This window comes from Morone saxatilis, unplaced genomic scaffold (assembly GCF_004916995.1).
Source record: "Morone saxatilis isolate NCDOM2014 unplaced genomic scaffold, NCSU_SB_2.0 Contig19, whole genome shotgun sequence".
NCBI classification, from domain to species: Eukaryota; Metazoa; Chordata; class Actinopteri; family Moronidae; genus Morone; species Morone saxatilis.
In genome coordinates this window covers 4,797,192-4,817,349 of record NW_023339751.1, presented here as the reverse complement: position 1 = coordinate 4,817,349, position 20,158 = coordinate 4,797,192, and the positions used below count along the sequence as shown (strand labels likewise).

The window sequence follows — 20,158 nt, the reverse complement described above, 5'->3', positions numbered from 1 at the left end:
ATTTTTGAGGTCTCTCTCTTCAGTGGACAGATTGGTCCGAGACATGTTAGCTTAGCACAAGCTCGAGTCGATGGGAGGCAGAGTCTGTGAAAGAGGAGTTATGCGACTCCCTGTAATTCCAAAGTTGTCTTTTTCACATGTTATGTTTTCTTAGCCACGGGCACGCCTACATTCAGGACTAACCGACTTTTGTTTAGAGTTGGAGGGTGTGTGAACCACGCGGCTGAGGTCAAGACCTGTGGAAAACTGTCTGTATCACAGAGGCTAAACTAGCTGCTGAATGGTCAATAAATCTCTCTGGCCTGCTTGTTAAATAACCATGTCTCATTTTATATTTACACGTTTAAAACAAAAAAAAGGCACATTTGACAGAAGTAAAGTTACACGTAATGTACAGTGATGCATTACTTGCATTACATTACTGCATTTGTACAGTAATGTATAATTAGTTATTGACTATAGTGCCCAACACTGTCCAAATCAATGCTAATGTTGCTAAGCAATTGTTTGCAACATGTTCACTATATTAACTATATACAAATGGCCCCAATAACTTATAACATGTCAGTATTATGTTTACAGCTAGTTGTGCTTCTCCCAAAAAAATCAACTAATCTAAGTTTGAAATTTCATTAAATCATCAAATTTTATTTGTCTTAACTCAAGAAAAGGAGTGAAACTATGCTATAAACAGTTCTTTCTCCTGGTGTTAAAGGAAGAAGCTGTTATTACTTATTTTGTATTTCGGGCCATAATTTCTAGTAATCAGTAATAATAACCTCTACTCACAAAATTAATTACAAAGATCTGGGAATGGGGTGACAACCCTAACGAATCAAACTGATTTGAAAGAGAGAATAAAGCACAATGGTAAAATTGCACATTTTTAATTGTAAGCATCCATCACAATTCATAGGCCTTCAGCTTTGGCCTTTTTGTACTTACTGCTACACACAGTTTGACAGATTATTTGTGATTTTTGGATGTGCTTGCTTTTGATTTCTCACAGTGGTTAATAATAACCAGTCTGAATGGCTCATATGTCGCACCCTGTCGCACTTTGTTGTAGTAATGTCTGTGTTTCAAGAACTTAGCGATTACTTATGGTTTGGTTATCATTACTGATCTGACCAAACCAAGTTGTAATAAACATTTTTTTCCAGGGTGACTAGTGTGTACAAGGCTTAAAATGACTTCTTAGATTATATATTTTTTGCAGAGTGGAGTTACCCAGATGGGCTGTGTTTTTCTATGGAGGTGCGATGTCACACGCAGAGCTGCTGAGACTAACTGTCACAGTAGTCTGGTTCACCCAGAGATGACTCATTGTCCTGCTGAGTGTAATCACATCAGAGACACCGGGGAGAAAGATCCTCCACCCTCCAGCCCCTCGTACCCACATTCTCTCCATCCTTCCTCCTGTTATCTCGTCTCCTTTCACTGTTTTTCACAACTTCTCTCAGTTCCCTTTCAATCTGAATTATGAATAGACTGATGCTCTATGAATGGTACCCACAGGAACTGGCATAGGACATTTTAGACTGCCTCCAGAGGATGAATCAAAGACTGTTGAAGTGTCTCATTAAGAAAATAATGTTCTGAAGACTGGGCTCTCTTGGTGATTTGATTTTTACTGCAATTAAACTGTCTCTCAATATCAGACAGCCGCTGCAACCGTAGAAGTGGGATGCAAGGTAGGCCAAGTCATCAATAATCCAGAGTAATGTCTCTTTGGTAGACCATCGATTGGTCATGATGCTATTTCTGTGCCTTTGGTGGTGTCTTATTATAGCCTTGCAGACTAATGATTCATTGTAGAGCTGAAAGAGCAAAGATTCTTTCATGTGTATTCTTAGTGTGCGTGTGTGTGTGCATGTTTGTGTGTGTGCATCTTTGTTTGAAAAAGAGAGAGAAGTGAGAGGATGAAAGAAAGACGCTGCCTTGCTAGTTAATGGTCCTGAATGTGAAATAATCTGCTGGTTTGAGAATAGCTGATAAGCTGTGTGCAGTGCGGCACTGCAGCAGTATTTACGTCCTGTACAGTAGTGCAGGATGAATGTCTGTCTATGTCAGGGACGCCCAAACTTTATACTGAGGAGGGCCACAGGCATATCATGGATCTAAAGATAATACTGGATACGGTTTATAGAGATATAGCAAGTTGATAATAGCTTCTCTGTCTTATATAATTATGATGGTTGCCACAATACGTCACATTAAAAAAGTGATGTCTAAATCTTTACACAGATTAAGATCTATGCATGCTAGTGCAACCAGTCATTTAAAATTTTGCCTTCAAAAGTAGGATTTTTGCCATTTGTAGTCATCTTAGCAGCACCAGCATGGCTTTAGGGATATCAATGTCAGCCTGCCAGTCCAGAATTTTGGTTCAGACTGAAACATCTCTCTATCTCTCTCTATCACTGTTTGATGGATTATCGTTAAATGGTACAGACATCCGTGTTCCCCAGAGAATGATGCCTACTGACTTTGGTAGTCCTCTGACTTTTATGTATTCAATGAAATATCTCAACATTATGTATTGGCTAAAAACCTGGTACAGACATTCATGCGTCCCACACAGTGGATCTATCTATCGACTTTGGTGGTCCCCTTGACTTTTCATCCAGCAACACCATGAGGTTGACATATACACCTTTGTATGATTTGTCTCGTCAACTCTTAGATGGATATCCATGAAAGTTGGGTCAGATCCTCCCCTCAGGATGAACTTTGATTACATGACATTTAACATAAACAGGGTTGGATGGAACTCTTCAACTTCCGTAAAAATCCGTAGCTTCAAAACATATTTGTCACTTCAGTGTTCAGTGTTGTTCAGTGTATTTGTTAGCATGGGACAGAAGTTTATCTCAAGCAGTGTTTGACGGTAAAACTTTTAGCAAAAAGAAGCCATGTATAGCCTGCACTGCAAACTGATTACTGGGAACATAAACCAGGCATAGATAGCTAATGGCCCATGATGTTTTCCTTTGAGGATGAAAGGACTGTAAATTTAATAGTGAATCTGATTTTATCAATACCGTTTTAGCATGCCATTTACCAAGCCCTGCTTCTCTCAGCATTTTGACTCTACATCCTCCACTGATCAAGTAAGACTATATTTAGGTTGTTACTCTCTAGAGAGCCTATCTGGGCTATGAACCCCAAGTTGTGCTGTCCCTCTCAATGTTGTTCTTCTCTTACCCTGACAGGCTCTCAGCAGTTGGTCTTTATCGCCGGTGTTTGTGTGATGCTGCAGATTCAGGCCCTTGTGCCTGTGTGTCCTCAGATGAACACAACTTAAAAAAAAACACAAAAAACAACAACTACTAAACCCAATGTTAGAAAAACTGCACTGACTACCACATGCAGCGACAACCGATGACTCATCAACATCACAGTTCAATCGTAATGTTAATGTCTTCTCTCTTGCAGTGGCTCATGCGCAGGACACACACCACCACTCCACAGAGAAGCCCTTGATTCAGTGCTACAAGTGTGGGGAGCCATGTAAGGGCGAGGTGCTGCGGGTGCAGAACAAGCACTTCCACCTCAAGTGCTTCACCTGTAAAGGTACAGTAACTCACAGCTAATTCATGAACACTTTTCAAGAATGTCAATAATGACAATTGGTTGCAAATTAGTGATCAGACCTTTTTTGTAATTAAATGTTGAATGAGTTCCATTACTACTTGTGATTTGGCTCAGCCTTACTCTGTGTGAGACAACCCTAATATTATCATGAAAAATACCAGTCTTTGGTAAATAAGTTATTTGTTTACAATTTAAAAATGAGCCTTCAGACAGCTTAGATGAGTATTTTCTGGACAGGAGAAGAAGAATGTGGGAGTTGTGTGAAAATTGGCAGCTAAGGTGTGAAGTTTTAAAATTCATAGTTAATTTGATACTGTCAATAGTAGGACATTTGCTTCATTTCATTCAGTGCATGCTGTCTATGTTGACTACAGTTGTGTTTTGTAAAATATGATTCTCCCTTGTGATGCAGTGTGTTAGTTCACAGGTGTATATAGGAGTCATATCTGATGCCGCTTTAGGTAAAAAGACAAAAGTACTGTTGAACAAATTGTTCTTTTTCCATGACTGTCCCAAAAAGTATTCCATTCACACAAAGTTAGATAGCAGCAGTACAAGTCCCTAAAGGCCACAACGTCCTTTCCATCCTTCACTAACGAGGGGGATACATGGAAGCATGACTCATATTCACTTCTCAGACCTTCATACTTCAATTAAAGTAACATCCAGACTGCTATGACAAGTGACAGTGCAAATCCTTCTGTGTCTAGCCTTATTACTGATGGGTTTCTGGCATTCTGACATGATTATGATGTATCCGCCTACAGCCAACCGAGCAGTCTTGCAGGCTGAACCCTGAAGCCCTTGTAGTTAATCTGTGACTGGAGCACTGTTAGAGAGTTAGCTTAGTTCACCAAAGGCCCAGAATAACACAAGCAAACACTGAGATTAGTAACTAATTCTGTCCTTTCCAAGTGGATATACATGCCTTTAGAGAGTCGGTGGTACTAAAAGTGTATGTGTTTGTGTGTGTGTGTATGCTCACACCAGTTGGCAGTTGTCAAAGAAGCCACGAGGATGGCTTTAATAACCAAAAGACAAACTGTCCTAGCCCTGGCTCTTAATGTATGTGTCCTGTTGTCAATCTCAACAGTTAAGTAATATCAGCTCAATGTATTTAAGTACTCATTGTGCAGTGAAATAGTCCCTGTCAGTGTTTTACTATTATATATTATGTTTTTGCATTAATATTACTACTGCATTAATGTGTACATTGCATTTCACTGCCTGAGCTTATTTTAACTACTACAGCAACACATCAAGATCATTCGCAGCATAGCTGTCCTGTAAGAACCACGTATCTCTAAAAAACTCAGAAAAGAGCCTGTTTTCAATGACAATGACAATTCCAGCTAATCTAAGAGGGGTTTTAAATAGCTTATTTAGCTTAAGAAGAAGGAGACTTTCTCAGCTTGTAAAGGAACACTTAATCCTTCAGTTTATCAAAAACATTCACATTAAAAATCACCAAATATGGGCATACATGGTTTTAACTTAACAGGAAGCATATGGAATCTTTAAATTAAAAAGTCAGACAAATGTAGTGGAGTAAAAAGTACAATATTTATTAATAGAGATGTAGTGAAGTAGAAGTATAAAATTGCATAAATACTCAAGTAAAGTGCCTCAAATTTGTACTTAAGTGCAGTACTTCTGTAAATGTACTTCCACTGGTCTCCAACTTGTAGGACTAATAATAAAAAGTCATACCAGGTTGCCTGAGCTTATTGACACTCAAAGATTATTAACAGATACTATCCCTTGGCAGACAAATCCCAAACAGCTGCTTTTTGTACGTGTTTATCTCATTCCACGAAATGCAAAAAGAAAAACCTCCCTGAATTCACTCTCATTTCAATTTCATAAATTCACCCTCTTCTCTTTCCAAAAAGGCATTTAATGTAATGGGCATGCATCTGCTGAAAATCTGAGGTTGCTGGACATCACAGTCAAAGGCCACCAAATCTCCACTGCTGGTTTTCTCTCAGTTAGTTTACAAGCTAATCTCATCACCCCTGAGCCCTAATGCAATTAAATCTGATTCTGTCTGTCACTCCCTCTCATTCATCCCCAGGATTAAGTGTGGCTCATTGCACAAGAATGATTAGGACCATTCACCTCAGACTTCAAAATATTTCCCCTCTTAGTTGTGGCATTTCCAAAAGGCTATTACGTTCCCAGACTCACTCTGTGGTAGTGGAACGGAGGACTATATGGCCCATGTGATCATTAGGTGGTTGAAATACTGTACATTATGTCAGTATCATGATAAAACCATATGTGGAGTTTACACAACATACATCAGACACTTATCGTTCTTAGAATGTGACTTCTGATAATTTGATGATCCCCTGGCTTTTCTTATAGCGCCACCATGAGGTTGACATTTGTGTTTTTGAGTGAAATGTCTCAACCATTACTGTTAGAAGAATTGCGGTGAAACTATTGGAGGATTGTCATGTAATTTGTTTTATTACCCAATGTGTAAAAACATTCTCGTCAGCCTCAGTTGTGCTTTGTGTTTAGTGCTAATTAGCAAATGTTCATGCCTGCTAAAATGCTAAGATGATAAACATTAGACTTGCTAAACATCAGCATTGTCATTGTGAGCTTGTTATCATGCTGGCATTAGCATTTAGCTCAAAGCATTGCTGTGCTTTAGTACAGCAACACAGTGCTGCTACACATTTTATCATGCACAGGGGATGGTCAATGTGAAGTTTAAATCTGGCACAAACCTTTAGTCACCTCTCAGTTTGATATCACAGAGATGAAAGCCATTATCATATCCCACATTCCAATTTTTGAATGCCATATTTCCTCTGATATAGCCAATCTTGCATATGATCATTAGTAAAACCCAATAACAACGGCACACCAACATTAAGATATCCATACCAAACTCTCAATTGTTCCCTCAGTAGTATTTCTTCCTTTGCCAGTCTTTCATGTTTGTGTAGATGACAAGGTTATAATTGAATGGAAGGAAGCTCATTGGAGACTGACAGTGTAGTATGGAGTATTTAGAGCCAGTTATCTTCAAAAACAGATCAAGGTCATTTCCTGGGCTAGACAATTGTAGATTTGTTGTTGTATTGAACAGTCAACCTCCGCACTGACAATGAAAAGACCTTGCAGCAGTTGTGCTGATTAATCCACACGAGACCTCAATGTTCCTCCAAAGGGAGAAGGTTCAGGTTTATTTTCTTCTTGTGACTGTGAACACCGCTGATGGAGGATTTTACGTTACACCTCACTTAGTAACACACAGAGCTATTCAAATCTATTTTTCACTGAAGTTTTAGTCAGCATCCATTTCATGCAGTCAGCGAGCCTCTCAAGATTACACAGAGTCTTAACAAAGCCATTGGTGCGTGGAGGAGTTGGTTGGCTTGATGGTTGGATGCTTTATATGGGCAAAGCACTAAATGACCTGACTCGCAGTGCCCAATGTGTGTGTCCTGTATAGTGTGTGGCTGTGACCTCGCCCAGGGGGGCTTCTTCATGAAGAATGGAGAATATCTGTGCACACTGGACTACCAACGCATGCACGGCACCCGCTGCAATGGCTGTGGGGACTTTGTGGAGGGGGAAGTGGTCACTGCCCTGGGCAAGACCTACCACCCTGCCTGCTTCGTCTGCACCATCTGCAAGTAAGACACAAACTCATTTTACATTAGCTGATAAAGCCAGAGAAACTTGTAAATTGTAGAAATACTAGAATTACATTGCAAAATACATAGATATTTATATCACGGTTTGGGAAATGCTTTTAAAGGGAGAAAATAGGGACATGCCCATTTAAAAAGGCCTGGAAAGCACTATAGGTCAATAATAATTTAATAGGAAACCAGGCATGAAAGTACCTCAATATTCCGAATTGAATTTATGCTTAAAACATATCTCTGGCTAAACTTGGCCCAAATTTTTCTCATTGTTTTCCGTTTCACAAATGTTACTCTGTAGAGTTACCCAGATCTTACTTTCTTGCATTTGGGCACAGCCTTTCAATACAGTAATAATTAAATTATGCTTAGAATCATATGAATAATTATAATATAATAAGTAAGTATAATAAAAGGAATTCCAGTAGACATTGTACAGTACCACGCTGTGTGTCACTCTGCTTCATCTGACTAAATGGCCTCAGGGACACAGTGTTGACACACATCCACACTATCAGGTCCTGTCATCTTGAGCCCCGTCAGACAGCCTGCGAGCCACAGCTAATAAACTCTTACACTTACCACGGGGGCCACAGCTCATGTCTTGTTGACCAATTGTTGATGTCACCCCGCTTCCAGACGACCGTTCCCTGCCGGGGACAGGGTGACCTTTAACGGCAAAGACTGTCTATGTCAGTACTGTGTCGAGCCCATGTCTCCAGGACCAAAGGACATCCTGGGCTCCAGCAGTAAGTAGCCATTGTCTATTAAACACATGCACACAGGTTTAATGCACAGGAGGGCATTTGTTTTTACATGATGCTATTTTGGCTTCCACTCAGAACTGTGAAGTTTGCAGTAGGATTCAAAGTGAAAATGGATTACTGGAAGGAATTTGAAAAAGTTTTAGAAAAACAAAAAGTCTGAAAAAAACCCAGCTGTGATTCATACATGACATTTAATGTGGCTGTTGTCATTTTAGCTGTGATATTTGTGCTGTGAAGAATAATTTTCAGATCTACATCAGTCATCTTGCCAACGCATTATTACCATAAATTTAATTGAACACAGAACAATATATTCCAATCAATTTAAGACTTATATATACTTATAAATATAGAATTGGTAATATTAACACCTTCACAAGTGGAGTGAAGATCCAAAAGTTTACAAGCCAAAACTGTTAGGCTGAATTTTGGGGAAATGTGTGTAAAATGAAGCCCAATACATTTAGAATATTTCAATTTTATGAAATGGTGCAGTTAAAACATTGGAGTTTGGGTTTGAAATGTTCACCCAGTGGTGATTTGTGTTCTTTCTGACAGTTCGCTGACAAGAATGGTACCACTTTCATGTTAGGACGGTAATTATGAAGCTCAAGCCAGCAGCAATTAGCTTAGTTTTTATAATCTGTTTTTAGTAGAGACTTATTTGCATAACCCTAGTTCTCTGAGTAGCAGAGTTTTAACTAACGAGGTGTAGTAGGTGCTTTTACAAAGCCAGACTAGCTGTTTCCCCCTCTGTCCAGCAGCTGCTGAGCTAAGCTATAGCTTCATATCAGATTGAACTGACCGATAAGAAAGTGTTCTCCTCTAACTTTTAGTAAGATAGAAAATAAACATATTTCTTAAAATTTCAAACTATTCCTTTTAAGGGGATATAAAAGAGGAAAAACGTAGGTTAGGTAAGTATGTGCAGAACAGTATGTAGCTAGTACAATGCTACTAAAGTGTTGCAGAATACACTTTGCAAGAAGCTCTCCTGCAACCCAGTTATGCTTGAAGACTGAATGATGTATCATTCAGAGAGTTCCTCTACCTCTCTCCGCTCTTCTCTGTAAACGCAGCAGTGTTCGACCAGCCATGTTCCTTTATGAATAACACCAAGACAGGCCTTGCTAAATAATGCATGGCCATGCATTTCCTTTGCTCTGGAACAGGGAATGTGCAGCCCTCAAACCCCTCCTCTTCCAACTCCTCTCATCCTCCCTCTTTCTCTTTCCTCTCTTCCTCTTCCTGTTCTTTCTCTCTGTCTCCCCCTCTTTCTTTCACCCCCACTGGTCTCTCTGTTGGCATTTGAAGAGCTTTTAGACAAGGTCACCCATAAATAAGGCATGCTGATTCTCCTCACGTCATCGTTGCAACCTCGTTATGCCTTACGTAGTTATCGTCCTCCGTGGTTGCAGTGGGCTCTGTGTTGCTTTCATCCTCTATTCATTAAAGAAGAGATGACAGGATGATTGTTCTTTTAGAAACCAACCTCTTACACTTTTAGAGCCTCGGGATCCTACTTGGATATAGATGGAGCTTTTAGAGCCCTGGTAAGAGAGATGTGGATGATAGAAAGAGGCAGCTGTCAGAACATTGTTGGTTACCCTCTATCACCATCTAGTGTCTTGGGTCATAACTGACAAGATGTCTCACTTTGCATGCAATAATTTGCCCCCCCTGGCTAATATTGTGAGCCCATTAAAGGCTGTGTTTTTACACGAAACAAGCTTTCAAGCGAGCATTAATTCACTCTACAGGTATTTTCCTTCGAATTTTGTTGTGAGAACACTTTATGTGTTTTGTTTAAGCGGTGCCACTTTTGCTTTTTACAGACTGTGCAGGATGTGGTCGAGACATTAAGAACGGACAGGCTCTTCTAGCACTGGACAGACAGTGGCATCTGGGCTGCTTTAAGTGTAAGGCCTGCAGCAAAGTGCTGACCGGGGAGTACATCAGCAAGTAAGCAGCTCATATCCACTGTAATTACAGGCTATTTGGTCAAATTCAGGCCAGCATAAGGTTCACACACAATGTGATATTTCACTGTCAAGTCCCTGGTGTTTAGATTTGTCTCTTTCCTCTCAGGGATGGCGCCCCCTACTGTGAGAAGGACTACCAGATCCATTTTGGAGTTCAGTGTGAAGCGTGTCATCAGTTCATCACGGGGAAGGTGCTAGAGGTAAGACACAGACACATCACATACTTCAGCTTCAACATCCCTCTGACTGGCTCCCTAGAACTGTACAGGCACAATGCTCTCTGTGCAGCCAGCTATCTGATGTGGGATGTGGGAACAAAGAGTTAATATTGCACCTGGATTATATAGGAATCCTGCCTCAGGTAAGTTTGAAAGCATTCTAGGGGAACAAATACTTTCTCTTGAATTTGACTACTTAATATTTATTTAAGAAGTACATTTACAGCAGAGACATTTGGAAAGTACACGGTAAGTTTCATATTAATGTTTGTTTGTAATGCATTATTTCTGGATTTACTCATTGTACATATAAATTAGTACATGGTTAAGACATTTTGAGAGTTGGCTGTAACATCTAAATTCTGCGGATGTTGCATCGGAGTGTAATTGTGAAATGTAGTTTGATAATCTCTGGTGTAATCTCTTCATCACAGTGCCAAATAGACTCTTGACATGACTGTAGTCGACTAAAAGATTAATTCTTAGCAGATTTTCAGGTCTTTCAAACTCTGTTTGCACTTGCACACACTCATACAAGCTTGCTTTGCCACAAATTATATAAATATTATATAAAACACCCAATGTGATCTGACATTCAAGAAGTGATCATTATTCATTAATGCTGTATGTCATGTGGTTGTTATGAAACTCTTGTTTAAGCATTATTAACGTTGTCTGAGCTGAGTTTATGTAAAACATCACCAGCACCTCTGTCCTTGGTGCTCTCTCTGTTCACTGGTCTCCTGAACAAGTGCTAGTCTGTCTGTTCTGCATACAGTGATCCAATCAGACACTGAGTTATGTGTCATTTAATGGTATGAAAATGTCACTGCTAGCCAGCCAGGCTTACAGTAATCCAGCACTAAGGCAGGCCTTTATGACAATAGGAAAAGGCCTCGGCATCTCACCCCTGAGCTGCTGCCAATGGATCAGTGGGGCCAAAGCCATAGAAGCCTGTCTGATAGTCTAATCACTGACCCAAGACCCAGGTCAAATACCACATAGCCATTGGTGGGTTTGCATATTGTTAGCTCCTCTGGAAGTGCAATGTGAATGGCTTATTAAAGCAGGTGTAATTATTGCAGCTATTAAAAGCGGAGAGAAATAGGCAGAGTATTTAATGGCATACTACACATATAACATAAGTACCTTTGTCATCCCTGAGAGAGGTATTCAGTTAAACAGTGTACGTGAGGAGAGTATTGGGTAGGAGGTGCGGCTATAGTTTGTCTGTTGACTTTTTGATACAGTAAAATGCAAATATTAGTCAGTGGCTCCATATCTCTGAGTGGCCACTTGCCAGCTCAAATGTTACTGAGGAGTGTTATACAGCAGGCAGAATTTCATTTGGGTAGTTATCACCCCTGGTCAAAGTGGCACAGGCTTTATAATGGTGCACTCTGCATACAAAGTGCCACATCAGTGTAGATGAAAATGCAGGTGCTCTAGCTGTCAGATAATTTTATTGGATTGCACTGTGTGGGTTATCACAAAGAGGAACACTCAGATATCTGGCGGCAGGTTGACTGTGTCAAACAGACAGATGTCATGGTGGTCATATTCAATAAGGAAAACATTTCCTTACTGAAAGAGATAATGGCTGGAATACATTACATGAGTTCACATTCCCACATGAACTGTTGACTAACACCTTATTTATAGGAAGACTGCAGACCAGTTTAAGGGGAACTGCCCAGTGCCACAACTTCATCAACAGTTCTTATTGAAGGGAGGGAGAGCAGTTACCGCTACACAGGATCTGATGAAACTATCCGTTGCACTAACAGGGTCTGGGTGTTAAAGGAAAGAAATGTAGCTGAGAGCAGGTGGAGCGCCAGGTTTATTTCCTGGAAGTCACTGCTCTGCTTCACTTGCTTTACTGCGGGCTTCATTGATCTTCATTTTTCTGGGATGTCAAGTCTGTTTTGTGCACTCTGTGTTTTCCAGGCAGGAGATAAGCACTACCACCCCAGCTGTGCGCGATGCAGCAGGTGCAATCAGATGTTCACAGAAGGCGAAGAGATGTATCTGCAAGGTGGGCGGACCTACCTGTGTTGTCATTGTCGCATTAAAACTTTGTTACTCAATTTTGGTTCATTTTTAACTAAAGCAGATGGCTTCAGATATGAAACCCTTTCAAAACCCACTTAAAACCAACTGGCAAATCTCTTATAGGTGTTCATTTGGGTTGAGATCTGGCTAATGATTCAGATCATTTTCATACCGAAACCCTTCAGTGACCCCTTGTACCCTGTGTGGGAGCATCTGCATTTGTTATGCGCCTCCACTCATTTATGTAGGTCTTTCATTTTCCCAATTAACATAGTGCTGTCAGTGTGCAGGAATTTAAACTTTCTTTTGCACAATTTTATTGTTATTATATACTGTCTTCCAGCTTTTGTCACTCACATTTATGTATATCCAGAAGATAAACAAACGTTAATTAATAAAAGCAGTGTGTCGCATATGGAAAAAAGCCAAATATGTCAATAATTTGAATATACTTTATTTTCAAACGTTGTTCTAAATTTATTTTCTCTCCGTCTTCCTCCTCAGGATCAACAGTCTGGCATCCTGGCTGCAAGAACACCACTAGAACAGAGGAGAGACACAGGGAGCGGGTAGGAATTTGGGTGTCACTGACTCCATTGACCATGACTATGTCTCGACTGAAAGCACCTTTCTGTTCATGTCTCATGACAATGTTTAACTAGAAAAGATAGAAATTCAGAATATGTTACAAGGGATTCTGCATGGGCCTTTCCCGCTCCCTCGCTGAACTGTTAATCCTTAACCTAATGTGGTTTAAATTACTTCCCTATTGAGGCAGCGTTTGTGTGTGTGTGTGTGTGTGTATGTGTGTGTATGGGCCTTTGCATGTATGTGTGTGTATAAATATTTGTTCATCTACATATTTACATGTTTGCCTTGATGTATGTGTGAACTGTGAGTCGGGCTGGAGAGGCACAACCCCTGTGTGATGTCCTGTGAACCCCCCTCTCCCTTCCTCCACAGCTATTGCCTCCGTCCCTCTTATTCCTCCAAAAAACAGAAAGGCAGGTACTGTATTCGCTATTGGCTATGAGATGGCATCATCCTGTGTTCCACCATATACATAGGACACGATGCACTGTATGCTGCCATCTGCTGGAGACAGCCTGCAGTGTCCTCTGTGTGTCATATGGAGCCATTCAGTCTTGTCTTTTAACACCTTAGATTACGCTCATATCAAAGGTGCATGAGACAAAGATGTGCACACATTTGGAGGAGCAGATACAATAGCAAAGATGACTAATTTATCGTTTATAAATCCCCATTTACCCATTAGGCAAAAAGCTCATTTAATTATGCTACATTCAGACCTGCTGCTGCCATCCAAACTGTTCATTTCCCATAAACAGGCATGAGGTTCTTAGAAACATAAAATCACAGCGCTAAAGCACTCATTCACTTTGCAAATTTGCAAATGAATGACCTAATCATGAGATGACATGTTAGTATTTCAAAGTACTTCATGTAATCAATGAAAAATAAATACAGGGTTTGCAGTTCCCTCTCATCGCTCATACAGAAAGAAAGCCAAACGGTGCAGTGTTGAAGTGTTTTGGGTAAAAATCATGGTGATATGCAGGTGGCAGGGGGCTGTGGATCATGGGAGACTGACTGCCTGTCAGACGTCACTGTGACTAACAGCCGCTTGTGTGTTTTCTTCTTACAGCCTACGAGGTCGTCATCCGAGAGTATTTGTTCCAGACCTGGTTCAAGCATACCTGGCTCACCGGGTCACACGATCTATGTAAGAAATGTAATGGACTTATATGTCTAAATAGATTGTTCTGATACAGATCGTCTGTCTCTCTAGTCAGAAATTCCCTTTTTTGACAGTGAGACCTTGTTCAGTAAATACAGTAGTAATCTCCATTTACCCTTGTGTGTGTATGCATGTTTGTCTTTATTTGTCTCCCTAGGCAAAAGTAGACAATGAGATCCTTGATTACAGAGACCTAGCTGCCATTCCAAAAGTCAAAGCCATTTATGACATTGAGCGCCCTGATCTTATTACCTATGAACCTTTGTACACCACCTCCCTGGATGAGAGAGAGGAGAGACGAGAGAGTGTGGGAGAGGTAAACACACAGACCGCATGGATCTTTTCCTGCATGCAAGCCATCTTTATGCACATACAGTACTGTGCATTAAGGCAAATATACCTCAGAACATCCGCTGTTTTGCTTGAGTTTTCCTTCAGTGGGATTTTTCCACGTGATAAAAGAAGAAAAGCCATTTTAATGTATCAAATTACTGATTGTATGAGATTTTTCAATCTGCTTTAATAAAAGATTTTATACAGTACTGAACTTCTGTGTCCCTCACAGCTCCAGACTGCCAGGAGGGAGCGTTCCCCTTTGCCCGATGACAAGGTAAGATTTGTCAAAGTGTGCTGATGATGATAAATGATCCTAAATGGAAAAGAAAAGAACAGAGGTGTGCATCACATAAAAAGAGACCATGTGCGTTGTAGGTATGCAGCTTGCAGAAATGTGGAAGATCAGCAGTCCATTCTCAGTCCTGGTACAGAGTGGTGTTATTTAAAGCCTCTTAACACTATGATGCTCTGATATTAATGTCTGGCTGCCTGGGCTCTTTTCTCTGGAGCAGTCTAATATTATCTAGATAGACTGTCTTGACTCAAAGATGGTTTTAAAAACAAAGTTATAACTCCGACTTGTTTGATTCTTCCTAGTCCTCAAGAAACATGTCGCCAACCCCGCCCGGTGAGGTGAGCATACCATTTGGTCAAATTCACCTTCCCCTGTCTGAGATGTAAAGTATTTTCATTTATCCCAGCAGTGTGCACAATAACCTGTGTGTGTGTGTGTGTGTGTCAGGGCTCATATGACAGGAGGGAACGCATCCTCCAAAGGTCCACCAGTCAGGGCTCCATAGGATCACCAGTTTATAATCGCCATGGTTACACCCCCACATTGTCGCGGTCACCACAGCATTTTCACAGGCCAGGTGAGTACTTAACTAGACCATATTGTTTGGCTGTATGTGTGTGTGTTAGCATAAACGTATATTGTTACAGTGATTTCAGGGTTTTCATAAGGTGGATTGATGAGTTCTTTGCCAGTCAGGTACAGCAGTTAAAACACTGTGGACGAGTTCACTGACCCTCCACCTTAAGGTTCTTATTTCTGTCCTTCTGATCTATTTACCACTTTAAAGGGGAACTTCACCAAAATTGACTTTGTGTTGTTATGTTATTGTGTTTTTTTCATGTAACGCTTTGGTTTGACATGATAGACAATCCCTCCTTTTGCAGAATAACAACCTTAAAGTCAATTTTGCACCTTTAACAACACGATTTCTCCTGAGTTTGCTACTCCTTCCATTAAAAAAGTTTGATTTTAGCGTGTAATACTTTTCCTTGTTTCTTACTGTTCATCTTGAATACTCCTTACCTCTCACTTTGGGTGTCTTTTATTTCCCCTTTTCGACATTTGATTCCTGTATATCTTCCTTTTCTTTTGTCCCTCACCTTCTCACCTTCTATCTCCTCCCCAAATCGTCCACCTCTGCTGCCTGGTCCTGGGGTTTTGACCCCTGTCCCACACCCTCCCTCCCTGCAGAGGCTCTGACAGGCATGCAGAAGCTCTGCTCCTCCCTGTGCAGTAACAGTGTGGGCTCCAGAAATAGTGACTCCCGCCCCACCTCCCCTTTCAGACACCACTTCCTCCCCCATAGCCAAGGTAAGGGCCCCACTCCATTCTTCTCCACTGACCCCGCCCCAAGGCGACACATCATGTCCATCGTCACCTGGGATGCCACCTCTTTTCAGTGCCCCATCTGTCATTCTGGACTCATGGCCATTTCTCATTAGACTGTAACTGTCATCCTGAATGATCAAACCCATGTCTTGGTCAAACCCATGCAGCCAAAGCACAGATTTTTCACTAACTAGCATGCACTTATTCACCTTTGTCTAACACAGCCTCTGCCAAAGTAGCTGACAGGCTCTTTGTGTTTGTGTGTTGCAGCTTTGCATGCACTTGGGAGATACTAGTAATCCAAATCCAATATCCAAACTGACATTTCCCCCGAATGTTGGATGATGGATGATTTTTTGCCTTATCAGAATGAGTCTCCAGACTCCAGTAAACTGTAAGACTGAGATAAAAAGAAGTGTTTTGTAATATAAGTTTGCAGTTGCATGCTGGGAGGTATTAACTTCTTAACCGCGAACTGATATTGAACCGTGAATTCATATTATACAACACTCTAACAGACATTATACTTCATGACTCATAACACATCTCTCAAGCATTTAATCTCGCTATTTTAAACTCTGCTAGTTTAACGCTCTTTTGCCCCTTCATCTTGCACATAAAGCTCCATGAACTGCATTTATCAAAACCAACCAGAATGTCTCCCATTCGCTCAAAATGACTGGTCAACTGGTCCCGTTGGTCCCTGTGTGTTGCACCGTTCAGACTGTGGTTCCCCTTTAGTATCCCTGCTTATGTTCTGTTCTTGGTTCTTCTCACTGGAGGCACTGACCCGCCAAGTGGCCGGAGCTCCCCCCTCCCGCTCAGGCCCGACAGCCGGCCGGTCACCCCGCCTCTCTCTCTGACCCCTAAACATTTCCACCTCCCAGGTAGGAGCTGGAGCGCACCCTGTCACTGCTCGTCCCTACTTTCTTTCTTTCTTTCTTTCTTTCTTTCTTTCTTTCTTTCTATCTATCTATCTATCTATCTATCTATCATCTTATCTATTCTAACTATCTATCTTATCTTTATCTATCTATCTATCTATCATTATACCCCATTTGGGATCAGCTTTTGCTTTTTCCCGTCTTCTTTCACAACTATACAGATGTATCACAGGAAAAAGGGTGAAATTCAATGTAATCTCTCTGCATCATTTTATGGTGTTTACTGTGTTGAGATGTTTAATAGATTTTTAATTTCTATAAGAGAGGCACTCCGTAAATGTCTGTCTGTATTTGAATGTTTTCAGATCAGGGGAGCAACATCTACAGAAAACCACCCATCTACAAACAACACGGTACCTTTCCTCTTATAGTATGGCCTGTGTTACTGGAAGAAGGAAAGTGAAAAATGTCTGTCTGAGTACTAATTCAGAGTAATACCCTAGTGTCAGTGATTCCCAACCAGGGGCCGTTGTACCCCAGTGGCTACTTCTGCACTTGCCAGGAAGTATTTCATTTAAATGGAGTAGCTCAGCAAATTTGAAAAACAAAAAAATTTTTTTTGATAAAAAGAATGTATCCATACATTAAGTCAGCTGTAACACCTGAACACTCCCTGTTGCAATTATGTAAGAGTGCATGAAAACTAGTTACCAAGCAAGCAAAGTCTAAACAGGTAGTTAAAGGTAATGGATACATTTATAAAATAGCTGAAAGTAATGAAAAAAGGGTGGAAATAGTCAAAAGTAATGGAGAAATGGTTGGAGTAGTTATGATTGCGGACCAAACCAAACTAAATATTGGCAGTTCAATACTCACATTTATATTATCAATAGTCTGGATGATTGGATGATGACATTTGGATGATTGGTGGGAATTGATGAAGGGGTACGTGATTTCATATGACATGTGAGTACCTCAGACCAATAAGGTTGGGAACCACTGCTCTAGATAATTATGTTATTGATGGGCTCTTTATTGAAAATGCTTTTGTTAATTACTGAAACTGTGTATTCATCTAACCATGTAGTCACCCCCAGTGTCAGTGTATAAGCACTGTTTGAAGTCTGTCTCCAATCCTCTTTTGTCTGACCTGTAGCTTGTTTTACACAGCCCTTTATGCATTTTAACAAGTCACAGTAGTAATGTTACAGTCAGCCTTTGCTTAAAGCGAGACTATGTAACTAAGTTGTGACAATTTCAGGATTAATTTGCGTTAAAGGCAACCTGATAAGTAAAAGAGGAATCGCACGAACATGTCTCCTGAGTAGCTACAATATACTTTATGTTTACTCGTTTTGCGATAAAACCACTCAAATATTTGTCTGTGACAGGTGCTTACAGCAGTAGAGAAAAGTCAGCAAATGGACTCAGTAATGTCAGTTATACTGAAATATCTTTTGTTTCTTATGAGCTCAACTTTTCATTTGTAAGACGGAAGCTACATAGTCTCTCTTTAAAATGGATCTGAAAAGATAATCCAATGGTTTGAGCAGATTTCACTTATGTACAATGCACGCCAGCTGGTTTTGAGATTTTTCTTTGATTAAGTGATGTTTCTTTGAGCAGGTTTAATCTTGTTTCTGCAAGATTTCACTAAAATCACCCTTGAAACATCCTTAAAACTGCAGACTCTTACCCACTGGCACTTCACCACCACTTATTTCAGAAGATTAGATTTTTAGGCTTTATCCAGACTTCAGTGACTTGTTAGGAAAGAATGTTTTTGCATTGTAGACGGCAAATATTTGAAACCAAGATGACCAGGATTAAATTATCCTTAAGCCGGACGATCAGATGGTGCTAAGATGTTTACCTGTGGTTGAGACTGTGACCCAGACACTGATAGATCAGTTCCCATGGTTACCAACCTAGATACAGCTGCCATAGCACGCCAAAGCAAGTCTGCTGATGACATCATCAGATCCGCCACCTTCCCCGCTGCCCATGCTCCCTCTCCGGACGACAGCTCACGGAGTGAGGGCGACCGTTGGCCCTACTCTCTCGCTGTTTTAGGTACAGTAGGCTCCTAATGGGCATGCTTGCACTGCTACCTTCTAGCGGTACAATAGACACCTTACCACAACCTAACTCTTGTTTCTCCCTTCTAGCTGCCCCAAAAGCTTAACTGCATCCCTGCTTCACTCCGATCTCACGCTGTTATTCAGGCGTTACAGTATTCGCCTTTATGTTTTGCTTGCACAAAGCAGAAGCGTTGTTTGGTTTCTGTTGCTGGCATATTATTTTCTGCTTGAGGTAGCATCAGTTTCACCATTTTACGTTCACTTACTGCACATGATGGGTGCACTAGCTCTACACAATAGTGCCACAAATGACTTAGACAGAGATAACTGAGACTGACTTCAAACTGACCTTTGTCTGTCTGTCTTACATTGTGCTGTTCTGTGTATTTAACATCCAGCTAAATCTTGACATGAATGATGAAGTGTAAACATCCATCATGTCAGTGTAGCCAAATATTTCGATAAGTCCCTCTGTTTGTCTGTCTCGTCAACTCTGTCTCACATTTGTGTGTCTGTCTATTACTCATTTACTGTGTGTATTCCTCACTGCTCTACAGTCGAATGAAGCAGCCATATCTTTCAGTCTTTCTCAAAAACCGAACTGTGGATGAAACATTTCATCTGGTTTTACTATACGAATACATGTGAAGCATGGTTTCCTCCAGAAAGATGTGTGTCTGTCTTTATGGGTGTCTATATATGTGTTTTATGTAACTCCTTGGGCTTGTGTACGGCACCCGTAGGGTCAGAAGGGAGGAGACGATCCAGAGAAGATGAGGAGGAAGAGGCCTTGAAAAGAAAGCAGCTCCAGGAGGAACATCTCAGCAAGGTCAGTGAGATAGCCATGAAACTTCAAATTAACACCAACATAAAGACACACATTGGTTATTGCATTTTCTGTATATCCGCCATTAATCATAAATCTGAAAGCCAAACATGCATGCTTTGCATCCTAAATGTTTGTGTCACAGACACAATGTGGATATATGGTAAATGATCTGAATGTGTGCATGTGTGTGTAGATTCAGTCTGGTTTGGGAAAGCTCATCCTGAAGGAGGAGATGGAAAAAGAGCAGATCAGGGAGCGTCACGCACGTAGCCTCTCTGCTCAGCGCTACGACCCCAAACAGACCAACTGTGACGCAGGTACAGAGCAGCCTCATCAGCTAATATGCTCCTGAGTTGTCAGCAAT

At 40.8% G+C, this 20,158-nt stretch overlaps 1 protein-coding gene across 6 annotated transcripts in view; it reads left to right on the top strand.

Moving 5' to 3' along the window:
* ablim1a (actin binding LIM protein 1a) overlaps window positions 1-20,158 on the top strand; it is a 42,115-nt gene that overhangs the window by 17,231 nt on the left and 4,726 nt on the right. For 3 of the 6 annotated variants that reach the window (XM_035663492.1, XM_035663491.1, XM_035663493.1), the window contains 18 exons: window positions 3,439-3,576; window positions 7,067-7,250; window positions 7,902-8,011; window positions 9,865-9,991; window positions 10,118-10,211; window positions 12,177-12,264; window positions 12,786-12,850; window positions 13,948-14,025; window positions 14,198-14,356; window positions 14,606-14,650; window positions 14,974-15,009; window positions 15,119-15,248; window positions 15,863-15,982; window positions 16,783-16,887; window positions 17,250-17,297; window positions 18,817-18,957; window positions 19,709-19,794; window positions 19,988-20,111. In XM_035663492.1, the coding sequence (XP_035519385.1) occupies window positions 3,439-3,576; window positions 7,067-7,250; window positions 7,902-8,011; window positions 9,865-9,991; window positions 10,118-10,211; window positions 12,177-12,264; window positions 12,786-12,850; window positions 13,948-14,025; window positions 14,198-14,356; window positions 14,606-14,650; window positions 14,974-15,009; window positions 15,119-15,248; window positions 15,863-15,982; window positions 16,783-16,887; window positions 17,250-17,297; window positions 18,817-18,957; window positions 19,709-19,794; window positions 19,988-20,111 (1,878 nt within the window). Of the gene's footprint in view, window positions 1-3,438; window positions 3,577-7,066; window positions 7,251-7,901; window positions 8,012-9,864; window positions 9,992-10,117; window positions 10,212-12,176; window positions 12,265-12,785; window positions 12,851-13,947; window positions 14,026-14,197; window positions 14,357-14,605; window positions 14,651-14,973; window positions 15,010-15,118; window positions 15,249-15,862; window positions 15,983-16,782; window positions 16,888-17,249; window positions 17,298-18,816; window positions 18,958-19,708; window positions 19,795-19,987; window positions 20,112-20,158 lie in introns of those variants that run through there. The other 3 variants (XM_035663496.1, XM_035663495.1, XM_035663497.1) reach the window with 3 other exon arrangements.